Source organism: Ursus maritimus, unplaced genomic scaffold, assembly GCF_017311325.1.
Source record: "Ursus maritimus isolate PB19 unplaced genomic scaffold, ASM1731132v1 scaffold_2, whole genome shotgun sequence".
Taxonomy (NCBI): domain Eukaryota; kingdom Metazoa; phylum Chordata; class Mammalia; order Carnivora; family Ursidae; genus Ursus; species Ursus maritimus.
In genome coordinates, this window is record NW_024424452.1 from 7,488,099 (window position 1) to 7,499,987 (window position 11,889).

Below are 11,889 nucleotides of genomic sequence, written 5' to 3' on the forward strand. Positions count from 1 at the left end.
TGCCTCGCCACCCGCAGTCCCATCTCCTCTGAAGGGAACGAGCTCCTCGTCCAGTTCGTCTCTGACCTCAGTGTCACGGCTGATGGCTTCTCTGCCTCCTACAAGACCCTGCCTCGAGGTGCCGAAGGGCAGGCCCGGAGCCCGGGGGAGGATGCCCGGTTGGGCACCTCACTCTCCAAGCCTGGACTCCCATCTGCAGAGAAACCAAAGGCCTCCTCTGAGGCCCAGGCAACTCCGGGGGCCCCAGGTGAGTCTGGGAAGGGGGAAGAAGGGGACGTAGACTGAAGGGAGCCGTTTCAAAGACGACCTTTCCGAACTCATTCATTCATTCATTCATATATCAGTCACTGGGGCCACCTCTGTACTGATGTCTGGTACCGAGTGCTGGGACCCAACGCTGGAGAGAGCTCTGAGTGAATGCAAATCAATGGGGCCATTATGAGGAAAGGGGCCCTTCCAACCTGCTGGGTGGGTCCCCCTCCACAAACAGCACCCCCTCCCTCCTAGACGTGCCCGCTGTGTCCTGCCCGAAGCAGTGCCGACGGACAGGCACCTTGCAGAGCAACTTCTGTTCCAGCAGCCTGGGTAAGAAGCCGCACCCGCCACCTGTGCTCTTCCAGCAGCTCTAACCTCCCCTCCTGTCCTCAAAGTCCCCCCTCCTGGCCCCAGCCCTGAGCTGACCTCCTGTCTCCTCACCTCTCACCCCCACTCTCCCACAGTGGTGACCGCAACAGTGAAGTCCATGGTTCGGGGCCCAGGAGAGGGCCTCACTGTCACTGTCAGTCTCATTGGTGCTTACAAAACCGGAGGCGTGGACCTGCCCTCCCCACTCACTGACACCCCCCTGAAGTTTTACGTGCCCTGCAAGCAGTGCCCCCTCATGAAGAAAGGTAATGGATGTGGCAAAATGGGGAAGAGGATGGAGCCTCGTGACAATGATAGAATCTAAAGGACTCTGACAAAGCAGGTACGCCTACAAGTTCTCAATAACACGATCCCTCCCTCTCCTCCCCCAGGAGCCAGTTATCTGATGATGGGCCAGGTGGACGAGAACAGAGGTGCTGTCCTTCCTGCAGACAGCTTCGTGGTTCTCTACCGGTCCAACCAGGACCAGATCCTCACCAACCTCAGCAAGAGGAAGTGCCCCTCCCAGCCTGCTCGGGCTGCTGGATCCCAGGCCTGAAACCCAGGCTACCTTCCCAGCCTGGAGCCCTAGAGACTCCTTTCTTATCCAAATAAATGTTTCTTGACTGAGGAAGGGGTCACATGTCCATTTCTATGGTCTGGGGGCCCACCTGGGAGATTTCATTCATTTGTTAAACTCAACAGATGTTTACTATACAGAACAATCTTTAAGAATGTTAAGACCTTGTCACCCCTTTGCTCAAAACTCTCCCTTATTCTCAACACACACAAACACACACACACACACACACACACACACACAATTGTAATTAGAGGTGTCAGATGTGTTAATTAGCTTCCTGTGGTGATCTTTTCACAATGTGTACAGAAATCCAAATATCAAGTTGTACACCTTTTGTTTTTTTAAAGATTTTCTTTGAGAAAGAAAGAGAGCACAAGCAGGGGGAGGGCCAGAGGGCGAGGGACAAACAGACCCCGCCCCCCCAAATGGGGAGCCCGAAGAGGGCTAGATCCTAGGACCCTGAAATCATGACCTGAGCCACCCAGGCCCCCCTCAAGTTGTACACCTTAAATATATCCAATCTTTATATGTCTAAGATATCTCAATAAAGCTGTTAAAAAAAAATAGGGGCGCCTGGAAGGTTCAGTCGTTAAGCGTCTGCCTTCCGCTCAGGGCGTGATCCCGGCGTTCCGGGATCCAGCCCCGCATCAGGCTCCTCCGCTGGGAGCCTGCTTCTTCCTCTCCCACTCCTCCTGCTTGTGTTCCCTCTCTCGCTGGCTGTCTCTCTGTCAAATAAATAAATAAAATCTTTAAAAAAAAAAGCTGTTAAAAAAAATAAAGAAAACCTCTCCCATAGTTTCCCATTAGTCTCCGAATAAAATCCAAGTCCTGCTGCAGACTCAGACTTTAGGTGATCTGCACCCGACCCCCCACCGCATCTCACCTCTCACTGTTTTCTCCCTTGCAAGTGCTCCAAACGGCAGGCACTTTGGAACGAACCAGAAACCAAAGCAAAGCCTCTGCTCTTGTGGGGAGGAAAGTACATTCTACTGGAGCAGATAAATAATAAAATAAACACGGTGTCACGTGAAGCTATGCTATCAAGAAAACAAAAGCCTAAAAGGATAAAGGGGTTTCTACATTTGTTGGGGTGCTTTGGGATAAGATGAATTTTGTTTTTGCTCTACTGCTAACCAATCGTGTGGTCTGGGGTGAGATTCTTCACTTTGCCGGGGCCACTCTTTTGTGAAAGGAGTTGAAGATTCAGTAGGGTGATGCAAGTGGCTGGATTAGTAAATCCTACTTCCTTGGGCAAATGTGATTTCTGAGTCCCATGCAGGAAAGGGAGACTCAGCAGGGGAGCCATGGGCTGAGATCCCGATGCAGGCAGGTTGGGTGCGGAGATTATATATATATATATATCAAGAGAGAGAGAGAGGGAGAGAGAGAGAGATGGACTGAGCGTTCCAGAGACTTGGAAAGGTAAAGAGCATGAATCTCGTCTTTTCTTGGGGTCTGGTGCATGTGTCCTCTCAGGCATCCAGGGACCGGTCAGAACAAGGAATAGGGTCCAGGTACCCTTCATAAGTCACTCATTCCCTGAAGCCAGGGGGTCTTGGCCTGGAGGTAACTAGTGCCAGTGGTCTGGAATAGGCACATGATGGTTCTGTCAAGTCATTCCTTAGGCATCACCTATTGTGCTGGAAGCCTCCAAAGATATCAGTATCTCTTTGTTCCGTACAAGGAGGACATATGCTTTTCGCATTAGGAGGCATGGGGGGGGGTGGGGGTGCAGGTCCTAGCAAGAACAGAAGCTGGAAAAGAATCAAAGAGAGAAAAAACAGCTTTTGGGTCGCCTGAGTGGCTCAGTCAGTTAAGCGGCCCGCTCTTGATTTTGGCTCAGGTCATGATCTCAGGGTCGTGGAATCGAGCCCCGCTGCACGCGGCAACAGGCTCCCCGCTGAGCGGACAGTCCGCCTCAGGAGTCTCTCTCCCTTTGCCCCTCCTGCTCCTGCTGTCTCTCTTTCTCAAATAAATCTTAAAAACAAACAAACAAAAACAAAACAAAAAACCCGGCTTTCTCATGGGGTCCCTGCAGTTTCCCTGCCTGAATCCTAGTCCAACTGGAGGCAACCTCCCAACTAGTACTATGGAAGACGGCTATGATTGCTGCAAAGGCTTCTAGGAGAGCCTGGGACTAAAACAGGGAAAGAGGGCTTCCCTATGGGATGTGAGTCTAGTGATCTGCAGGTCTCAGTGGGGAGGAACAAGGCCCAGCTCCCAGGCTCGGCCGGGCCCCCTGAATTCCTCGGGGCTGAGCTTTCTAGCCATAGTCACCCTTAAAGTTTTACGTCACTGGGATCAAGCCAATCACGTCTTTAAACTCACCAATCGGTACGCTGACGGCGGAAACGACGCTGCCCTAGCCAATGACAGAGGCCGTACGGCGGAAGTGTAGAAATGGTCTCTCGGGAAGATGGCAGCCTCGGTCCAGCCAAAAGTTGATTGGCAGGTGCAGTGATCCGAAGATAAGCCCCGTAGTACGAGCGACCGTTCGGACGCTAAGGCACAAAGGAGCCGCGGGCCGAGCTCAGGGAGGGGTCTGAGGCACAGACAAAGGTCTCTGAAGAGATTGGAGAAAGGGCCGTTCCGGAGGGGGCGCTGCGGCAGGCAGGGGTCTGGCCGGAGAGCGGGGACGCCCGGAAGGGGCGGGGCGGGGCTCTTGGAGATCTGGAGCCGGGCCTGGAGACAAGGCCCGGGTTGGGAGCAACTAGGGGCAGGGTTTGTGGGGTGGGCGTGACCATGAGGTGGGGCTTGGGGCGGGGCCTAAAGGGACCCCGGGCAGAGCTGGAGAGGGGAAGGGTTTGGGGGGCCTGGGCCTGGTCTGCGGGAGCCTCATCTAGCGGGGTTCCGACGCGGCGGCGGCAGCATCAGACCAGGCCCTGCCCCCCGATCTCATTCCGATCCCTTTCTCCCCTCTCGTCCCCCAGCTCTAGACTCCAGGCCCTGTCCCCTGAGCTCTGCCCTCGTATGTCCACCGTCCGCAGCCTGCATGCGCCGTGGGGCGCCCCAGGACCAGGAGCTGGTGGGCCCGGGGGCTTCTGGGCGGGGTTCCCGGGGCGCCCCTCCTCCCTCCGGACTTGTCCCGGTCCTCGTCTTTCCCCCGGACCTGGTATTCAGGGCGGACCAGCGGAGCGGACCCCGGCAGCTGCTGACCCTCTATAACCCCACGGGAGCTGCGCTTCGCTTCCGAGGTGAAGTGATGGGCGCCTCATGCCAGGGATCTGGGTCTGGTGGCAGGACATTGGGGGGCTGTGTGGGCTGGAGGAGTGGGATGAGTGGGGTCAGATAGCCAATCCGGGCGGACTGGAAGAGTCATGTCCAGCCCCGGGGTAGGAGGGAAGGGGGACTCTAATGTCCCTCCATAGGCAATCTTGTGTCTGAAGCAATAGTCGGTCTCTGTGTGCCTTTACCCCTCAGTCCTGTGCACAGCACCTGCCAAATACACCGTGTTTGACGCAGAAGGCTATGTGAAACCTCAATCCTGCATTGACATGTGAGTGAGGAGGGTGGAGGGGAATCACAGGAGCCAGGGGTCGCTGCCACCTTCGTCTGAATTACCACGCTGGTGTCATACGGCTCAGACCTGGTTCTTGGCAGCCTTTTTCCCCCCTTCTGTCTGCATCCCTAAGGGAAGGGCTCCTGGGAGGTGGGGCCTGGATCCACTTCGATCACTGCCTGTTACTCACTTCCTCTCAATGGGTCTCTCTCCTATTTTGGGACCAGTGTGATTCGCCACGTGGCCCCCATTCCCAGCCACTATGACGTCCAGGACCGCTTCCGCATTGAGCTGTCTGAGGAAGGAACTGAGGGTCGAGTGGTGGGGCGCAAGGACATCACCTCGGTTCTGAGGGCCCCAGCCTACCCTCTTGAGCTTCAGGGACAGCCTGACCCAACACCCCACCCAGGGCCTCCTTCCTGGACAGCACCACCCACGGCCAGACACTTCCCAGAGAGTGAGTTGGGGGATGGGAACTCTCGAGTTCTTGAGCATTCCCCTAGAGCTGTGCTCCGTTGGAGTTGAAGGGGTCTTCTGGTTCGGTCTTTTGCTTTTTGGTAGAAGCATTCCTAGGAGTTCAGATTTTATATTAGGTTAGGCAAAAAGCAGACTTTGTCGTTTCCCTGGTTTCTGGCTTCTACTTAGAGGGAAAAGTCCTTCCTTAGCTCTGACTTCGGTACTTCCTGTCATGTTGCCAGCTCAGCTCGGTTCAGTAAGAAACCCGTACTGAGCAGCTATGCCGTACCAAGTTGCGGGCTGCCTATGGGAGATCGGAGTCCCCTGCCTGACGGACATGGACAGAAACCAGTAATGAAGGGTGAAGAGAAAAGAGTGCTGAGGGACCAGAGGGGAGAGGGTCTCTCCTGGCTGTGGGGACAGAGGCTCCAGGGAAGAGGGGACACTCGCAGTATGCCCCTGGAGGGCAATAAGAAACAGATACACCTCCCATCTCCTGCTTCCTCCCAGGAGGACCGCTGGGCTGGGCAGGAGGGGGGCTGGAGCTTCTGATGAGCCTTGTTCCCCAGACCGCCACCCACAACTGGCCACCAGCTCCTTCCTCCTCTTCTTGCTGACGGGCATAGTCTCTGTGGCCTTCCTGCTGCTCCCGCTCCAGGATGAGCTCGGCAGCCAGCTGCCCCAAATCCTGCATGTCTCCCTGGGACAGAAGTTGGTGGCAGCCTATGTCTTGGGTGAGCACAGTAGTGGCTAGGGGTGTGGGGGCCTCGGAGGAAGGCTAACAAAGCCCCAGGGCTGCTCACCACCACCTTGCTCTTCCTTCTCCCCTCTCCAGGACTCCTCACCATGGTGTTCCTGCGGACCTGAGCTCCCTGCTCCACCCTCCCTCCTCCGGGGGCAGGGACTTGGACATGCACATGAGACAGCCACTGTGATGTTCATGCCTCGCCTCACTTCTGCTCCCTCTTCTTCCTGCCCATCCTCCCTCCCCCAAGCACCCAAGGATTTGTATTCATTTTCCAAATTGAATAAAATAAATTTTTAAAATTAAACTGAGAAATGGAGGGAGCAGCCCCTTTCTTCCCACATCTTTCCTCCAGTTCCTCCTCCCGGCCGCAGGGGACCCAGGAAGTGGGGGCAGTGAAGGGGCCCAGGTAGGATATAGACCTGGTTTCTGGTCCTGGTGCCACACTGGGAAAACTGTGTGACCTTGAGCAAGCCATTGAACTTCGCCGAGCTTCTACTTCTACCTCTAAAATGAGGGAATTGGGCAAGCAGATTTTTAAGGCCTCCTTTAGGTCCCCCAAATAGGGTCCTGTCCCTAAGTGGGTGTACTTAAACGACAAAGAAACAAACAAATCCTGCGAGATCCCGCCTGCTGCAGACATCCAGTCTCAGTCTTGAGCCATCAGAGGCTCTTGCCAGGGTTGCCTGGATGCTTCCAATACCCAGAATCCTTTTCTGCTTTTTGACCCTTTATCTGCCTTACTTTTTTTCTCTCCCTTTAAGACTTCAGCTCTGGTAGGTCAGAAACACCAAGGTCCCCGCCAAGATTGGGGGAAATGGCATTGCCTGACATTACCTCAACCTAACCAGGCAGGAGAAACTAAGGCACAGGAAAAGAATAGGATCCTTGAAAGGTATGTGTCCAGCCCTCTTTCAGAAGCAGGGCAAGGGAGAAGAAAGGAAGGGGGGCAGCCAGTGACACTGGCAGGTTGTTGACTGGGGACAAAAATCAGCAACATAATGTTGTTCAGACAGAGTCTGTTCTCCGCTTCTGCTGTCACATCTCCCTTATCCACCTCTGTTCCTCTCGCCTCCTTTAAAAGGACCCTAGTGATTACACGCCCCCCCCCCAGTCCAGGATAATCTCCCTGTTCGTTTGCTAGGGCTGCACAGACAGCGGGGGGCTGGAGGGGAGGCTTAAACAGCCAAAATTAATTTTCTCACAGTTCTAAAAGCTAGATGTTCAAGATTAAGGGGTCAACAGTTTCGATTTCCTCTGAAGCCTCTCTTTGGCTCCCAGATTGCCCCCTTCTCACTGTGTCTTTACATGCACATCCCTGCCGTCTCTCTGTGCCCATTTTTTTTAAAAGATTGTATTTATTTACTTGAGAGAGAGAGAGCACAAGCAGGGGGAGCAGCACGCAGAGGGAGAGGGAGAAGCAGGTCCCCCGCCAAGCAGGGAGACTGATGTGGGGCTGGAACCCAGGACCCTGGATCATGACCTGAGCCCAAGGCAGACGCTCAACCGACCGAGCCACCCAGGCGTCTCCACGTTTTTTTTTTTTTTAAGTAGGCTCCACACCCAGTTTAGAGCCCAGTGTAGGGCTTGAACTCACGATCCTGAGATCAAGACCTGAACTGAGGTCAAGAGTCTGACATCTTGGGGCGCCTGGGTGGCACAGCGGTTAAGCGTCTGCCTTCGGCTCAGGGCGTGATCCCGGCGTTGTGGGATCGAGCCCCACATCAGGCTCCTCCGCTATGAGCCTGCTTCTTCCTCTCCCACTCCCCCTGCTTCTGTTCCCTCTCTCGCTGGCTGTCTCTGTCTCTGTCGAATAAATAAATAAAATCTTTAAAAAAAAAAAAAAAAAAAAGAGTCTGACATCTAATGGACTGAGCCACCCAGACAGCCCTGTCAAATTTTCTTATAAGGACACTGATCAGATTGGATTAGGCCCACCCTAATGGCCTCATTTGAATTTAAGGCCCTATCTCCAAATACAGACTCTGAGGTACTGAGGGTCGGGCTTCAACATAGGGATGGGGGGGGCGGCATTTCAGCCCAAAACACTCCCCATCTCAAGATCCTCAATTTAATCACATCCAAAAAGTCCTTTGTGCTGCGTAAGATAACATTCACTCACAGCTTTCAGGCATTAGGATGTGAACATCTTTTTCCAGACCATTATTCTGTCTGCTACAAGGAGCAAATGGACAAGGTGAAGGGCTAAAAAACCACTTTCGGAAATTTGTTCTGGACAGTATGTCAGACAAGCAAATAGTTGAGGAGGTTTCTGACCCTGGCCCAGGCTCCTGAGAACCCAGTCAGGCTCAGGGGGCTCAAGGAGGGGGCAGGGAGAGAGGCAGAGTTTCATCCTGGAACCCAGGGTGGGACCTGTCATACCATACTGGGAGCAAAAGAGGACCAAGGAGCCCAAAGACAAGCCCTAGGATTTATGCAGCTGCCCTGGGAGTGAGAGCCAGGGCTGCGGCGTCCTGAGATGTGGAGAGACAGCATTCCTACCTGTATCTTCTCCTGCCCTTCTGCCCAACCCTTTCCCGTCTCGAGGGAGGGATGACTGAGTGGAGTGAGGGTAAGGAAGAAGCATCAAGGTGTTTATAAACAACAGATGCCACCAGGTGGTTTATTAAGGTCCAAACCCCAGCCCCTCCCGTCACAGACCACCTGCTGGGGGCTCTAGGCCATTCTCCCACCAAGAGGGCTGGCCGGGTCCCAGGGCCTAGGAAACCTTCCAGAAGGGTCTCTAGGTGTGGGGGAACCCTTTCCCGAAGGCGAAGGTGTGGGGGAACCCTTTCCCGAAGGTGTGGGGGAACCCTTTCCCGAAGGTGTGATGGGAGAGCGGATGCTCTCGGATTAGCTGACACTACCGCCGGCCCATCGTGGAAGGCAGGGCTCACCCACTCCTACACTGCAGGGCCTGGGTGTGGGTGTCCGCGCTGGCATCCAGGCTGGGCCCCTTGCAGAGACGGGAAGGGCTAAGAGAAATTGGTCAGCAACGACAGAAATCACTCTAACGGGAGATCAGGAGCTCCGGGCAGGGGCAGGGGTCAGGGGCATATGCCCCCCACCCCCATCCCGCGGACCTCAGAAGTTGTTATCGATGTTCCAGACGTCCCCGCTAAGTGCGTTGGCGGCCCCCTGCAGCGTCCAGGTGAGAAGGGCCAGCTGGCGTCGGAAGCGGCTCTCCTGGAAGCCCAGGCCGGGAGGCACCCGGGAGGAGGCGGCCCCTGGGTCTCCGGAGCCGCCCGAGCGCAGCAGCCGCACATGGTCGAGTAGCGCGCCCAGCGTGTGGTCTCCGCGGCCCAGGAAAATGTGGCGGAACGGGGAGTCGGCCGGCGACACGTACTGGGACAGGAAGTAGAACTCCACCTGCGCCAAGAAGGGGATCAGGACGGGGTGGGGGCTCCGCCGGGAGCGCGGGCCCGAACAGCAATTCTTTAGCCAGCTTGGGACCTAGTATGCGCCCAGAGACCATTGCTCAGCCCCTTCTGTAAAGTCCCACCTCCCTTCGGCTACCCAATCGGGAGCGGCCTTTCTTTGACGTCACCAGCAGCCGGGTAGGATGCGTCCTCCGGCTGTGTTTCGGGTTCTCTTCCATTCTTGCTAAGCCTTGACCCACCAAACCTGCGTCCACGTCTCCCCAGTCTTCCCTCTTCACCCATTCACTTACCCGGCTGAAGCCTCAAAGAACAGTCTATAGTCCTGCTGTTCCTCACTTTCCTACACCCCACGCATTCCCCCTCACCACCACCAATGTCCACAGCCAGAGTCAAAGGTCAAGGGGACAGGCCAGTCCTAACGAAGTGCCTGACTTCCTGACCTCCCCGCATGTCTCAGATGCTGTTCATCTTTCCTGAGATGGCATCTCTCCTAGCCCAGTGCTCCTACCTTTCTTCCCCCTCTCTGGTTCCTTCTGCTCCCACCAAGGGGCAGGCCCAGGACTCCGCCCCCACTCCCTATTCTCCTTACCTATACTCCAGTTGTCTTCAGGCCTGCTGCCTATTAGAATCACTTGGGGGAACTTTTTAATGACCATTGCGTGGGTGCCTCCCCAGCAAAATCAGAATCTCTAGGCTCATAGGCTCCTATCTTTTTTCAAGTCCTCCACCTTTCACCCCAAGGGCTCATCCATGCCCCCCCCTCAGTCAGGACCTCATGGAGATAACTGCCAAGCCCACCTGACAGACCATCCACTGGAATCCTGCCCTCCACCGTTCTGGGCCTCCCCACTGGGTCAGGGGGCCCCTTCACAGCCTCACACACAGCCCTCGGTAAATGGCAGCTGCTATGGTTTTCCTCTTCCTCTTCCCTCAACACCCTGTCTGTCCACCTTCCTTCCAAACATCTCACTTCATTCCAGGCCCCTCACCCACAGGTGGATCTGCCACCGGCCACTCTCATCCAGAGCTCGGCCGTTACGAACTTCATTCCCTCTTCACCACTTACACTCTGGCCAAATCCTTCCTAAAACTCCACTTCGCCCACATCACCTCCCTGCTCCAACACCTTCCTAATGTCCTTGATGCCCGGACCCTAAAAATCCAAACTTCTCATCCTGGCCTTCAGGGCTGCCCATAGGTGATCTCTAGCCCACGGTTGGGTGCACCGCTCCCCTCTGCTTCTCTACAAGCTTCCGTTCTGGCTCTGCTGGTCCACACCCTGCTCCCAAGGACAGCCAGGCCTACTTCCCTGCCACACTCTTACACTGGGCCTCTCCAACTCTGAAACGTCTTTTCTTTGCACCAACCCAAGTTCTGTCCGTTCTTCAAGACCAACATCATAGTCTAAAGCAGGGGTTAGCAAACATTTTCCTGCAAAAAGCCAGGTAGTAAATATCTTTGTCTTTGCAGGCCATATTGCTTCTGTTGCAAACACCCAACTTGGCCACCATAGCAGCACGAAAGCAGCCATATGAAAATCAATGAGCATGTCTGTGTTTCCATAAAGGTTTATTTGCAGAAACAGGCGGCAGACCAAATTGGGCCCACTGGCTATAGTTTACCAACCCCTGATCTAGAGCCGCAAAGTTCCCTGGGTCTGGCCCAGCTTTGTGCTGTTGGTTCTGAAGTCCTGAATCTTTCACTCTCCAGCCCTGAGTCTGAATCATGCCCCTCACACACAGACACCCTTTATTCCCCTGGGAGCACGTGGCAACTTTGGGGGTTGGGTGAGGGGAGTATCTCTGTGTTCCTGGAGTCTGGCACAGCAGGGGTTAAAGCAAGATCAGTGAATGAGAATGAACCAGGCCCAACCTCTTGTCTCACCCTAGGGTCACCAGTGTCTCAGGGGAGAGGACAAAGGGAGGGAGAGATGGAGAGGTCAGGAAGTGGGGGAGGAAGAGGAAACTGCAGAGAGAGGAGGACGAGGGGGATCAGGAGAAAGGAGCAAGGATGAAAGAGCAAGAGGGGTGGGTTTGGGAACAGAAAGAAGGAATGAGCGATGCCAAGGGACTCGGGAGGAAAACAAAAGGGGCAGGTATGTTCTAAAACCATGGTCGTGCATACACTATGGGTTCCCCGTCCACCCTACACTTAGAGGATGGTCCGGTTTCTCATTTCGCCCTGTAGACTTTTCCCCATGCCCACAGTCCCTACTTATCCCGTTTCCCAAAATCAGTGGGTGACCGGGTTGAGTTCTTGGGGTAAAGAAATGGAAGGAAGTGGAGGGGTTGGAACAGGAGATGGAGTGTGGTTTGCAAAGTATCCAAAACTAAGCAGGAGGGATGGGCCAAGGACGAAGGACTAAGGTCTTGTATAACTTTACGTGACACCTCCCCCAGGCAGCTTCTCTGGGCTTCACCCATCTTGTTACCAGAAGGAAGAGAGCTCTCCTTGCTCTGAATTTCTTCAGCCTTTGCCCCTCCTGGGCCACAAGCTTGTGCCTCTTGTACTGTGGACAATCGTGTACATGCTTTTTCCCGCCAGAGGGGCGAGGAGGCGGTGGAGGGCTCTGTGTGTGCGGGGGGGGGGGGGGGGGGGGGGG

The 11,889-nt window shown here is 55.0% G+C and overlaps 3 protein-coding genes and 1 long non-coding RNA gene across 7 annotated transcripts in view; 2 read left to right on the plus strand and 2 right to left on the minus strand.

The window, feature by feature from the left end:
- The window catches only part of PCOLCE (procollagen C-endopeptidase enhancer), a 7,010-nt gene extending 5,756 nt beyond the window's left edge, over nucleotides 1-1,254 (plus strand). The window contains exons 6-9 of the mRNA XM_040634863.1: nucleotides 18-247; nucleotides 508-585; nucleotides 720-890; nucleotides 1,017-1,254. Coding sequence (XP_040490797.1) covers nucleotides 18-247; nucleotides 508-585; nucleotides 720-890; nucleotides 1,017-1,183 — 646 coding nt within the window. The 3' untranslated portion in view covers nucleotides 1,184-1,254. The remainder of the gene's footprint in view (nucleotides 1-17; nucleotides 248-507; nucleotides 586-719; nucleotides 891-1,016) is intronic.
- Nucleotides 1-3,669, minus strand: part of LOC103670037 — a 17,552-nt gene extending 13,883 nt beyond the window's left edge. Inside the window, exon 1 of the long non-coding RNA XR_005835964.1 lies at nucleotides 3,536-3,669. This is a non-coding gene — a long non-coding RNA (uncharacterized LOC103670037). The remainder of the gene's footprint in view (nucleotides 1-3,535) is intronic.
- MOSPD3 (motile sperm domain containing 3) lies at nucleotides 3,628-6,215 on the plus strand. Of its 4 annotated transcripts, none has more exons than XR_005835960.1 (6): nucleotides 3,628-3,766; nucleotides 4,138-4,401; nucleotides 4,628-4,703; nucleotides 4,934-5,163; nucleotides 5,673-5,896; nucleotides 5,998-6,215. XR_005835960.1 is itself a non-coding variant. In XM_008698431.2 (6 exons), exons 2-6 carry the CDS (start codon nucleotides 4,200-4,202, stop codon nucleotides 6,027-6,029), a joined length of 705 nt encoding a protein of 234 aa, XP_008696653.1. In that variant the 5' UTR covers nucleotides 3,628-3,766; nucleotides 4,138-4,199; the 3' UTR covers nucleotides 6,030-6,215. The 4 variants fall into 4 exon arrangements, 3 of the variants coding, with proteins under 3 accessions (XP_008696653.1, XP_040490800.1, XP_008696652.1); XM_008698431.2 differs by having other exon boundaries at nucleotides 5,732-5,896; XM_040634866.1 differs by having other exon boundaries at nucleotides 3,641-3,659; nucleotides 5,732-5,896.
- A 2,297-nt stretch (nucleotides 6,216-8,512) lies between these two features.
- TFR2 (transferrin receptor 2) overlaps nucleotides 8,513-11,889 on the minus strand; it is a 14,271-nt gene continuing 10,894 nt past the window's right edge. The window contains exon 18 of the mRNA XM_040634867.1: nucleotides 8,513-9,276. Coding sequence (XP_040490801.1) covers nucleotides 8,992-9,276 — 285 coding nt within the window. The 3' untranslated portion in view covers nucleotides 8,513-8,991. The remainder of the gene's footprint in view (nucleotides 9,277-11,889) is intronic.

Bases quoted from the DNA above. Each gene is read 5' to 3' on its own strand.
- MOSPD3 (XM_008698431.2), top strand. From the start codon at position 4,200: ATGCGCCGTGGGGCGCCCCAGGACCAGGAGCTGGTGGGCCCGGGGGCT. The intron at 4,704-4,933 runs GTGAGTGAGGAG...TTTTGGGACCAG, and splicing joins CCTCAATCCTGCATTGACAT to TGTGATTCGCCACGTGGCCC. The intron at 5,164-5,731 runs GTGAGTTGGGGG...CTTGTTCCCCAG, and splicing joins GGCCAGACACTTCCCAGAGA to ACCGCCACCCACAACTGGCC.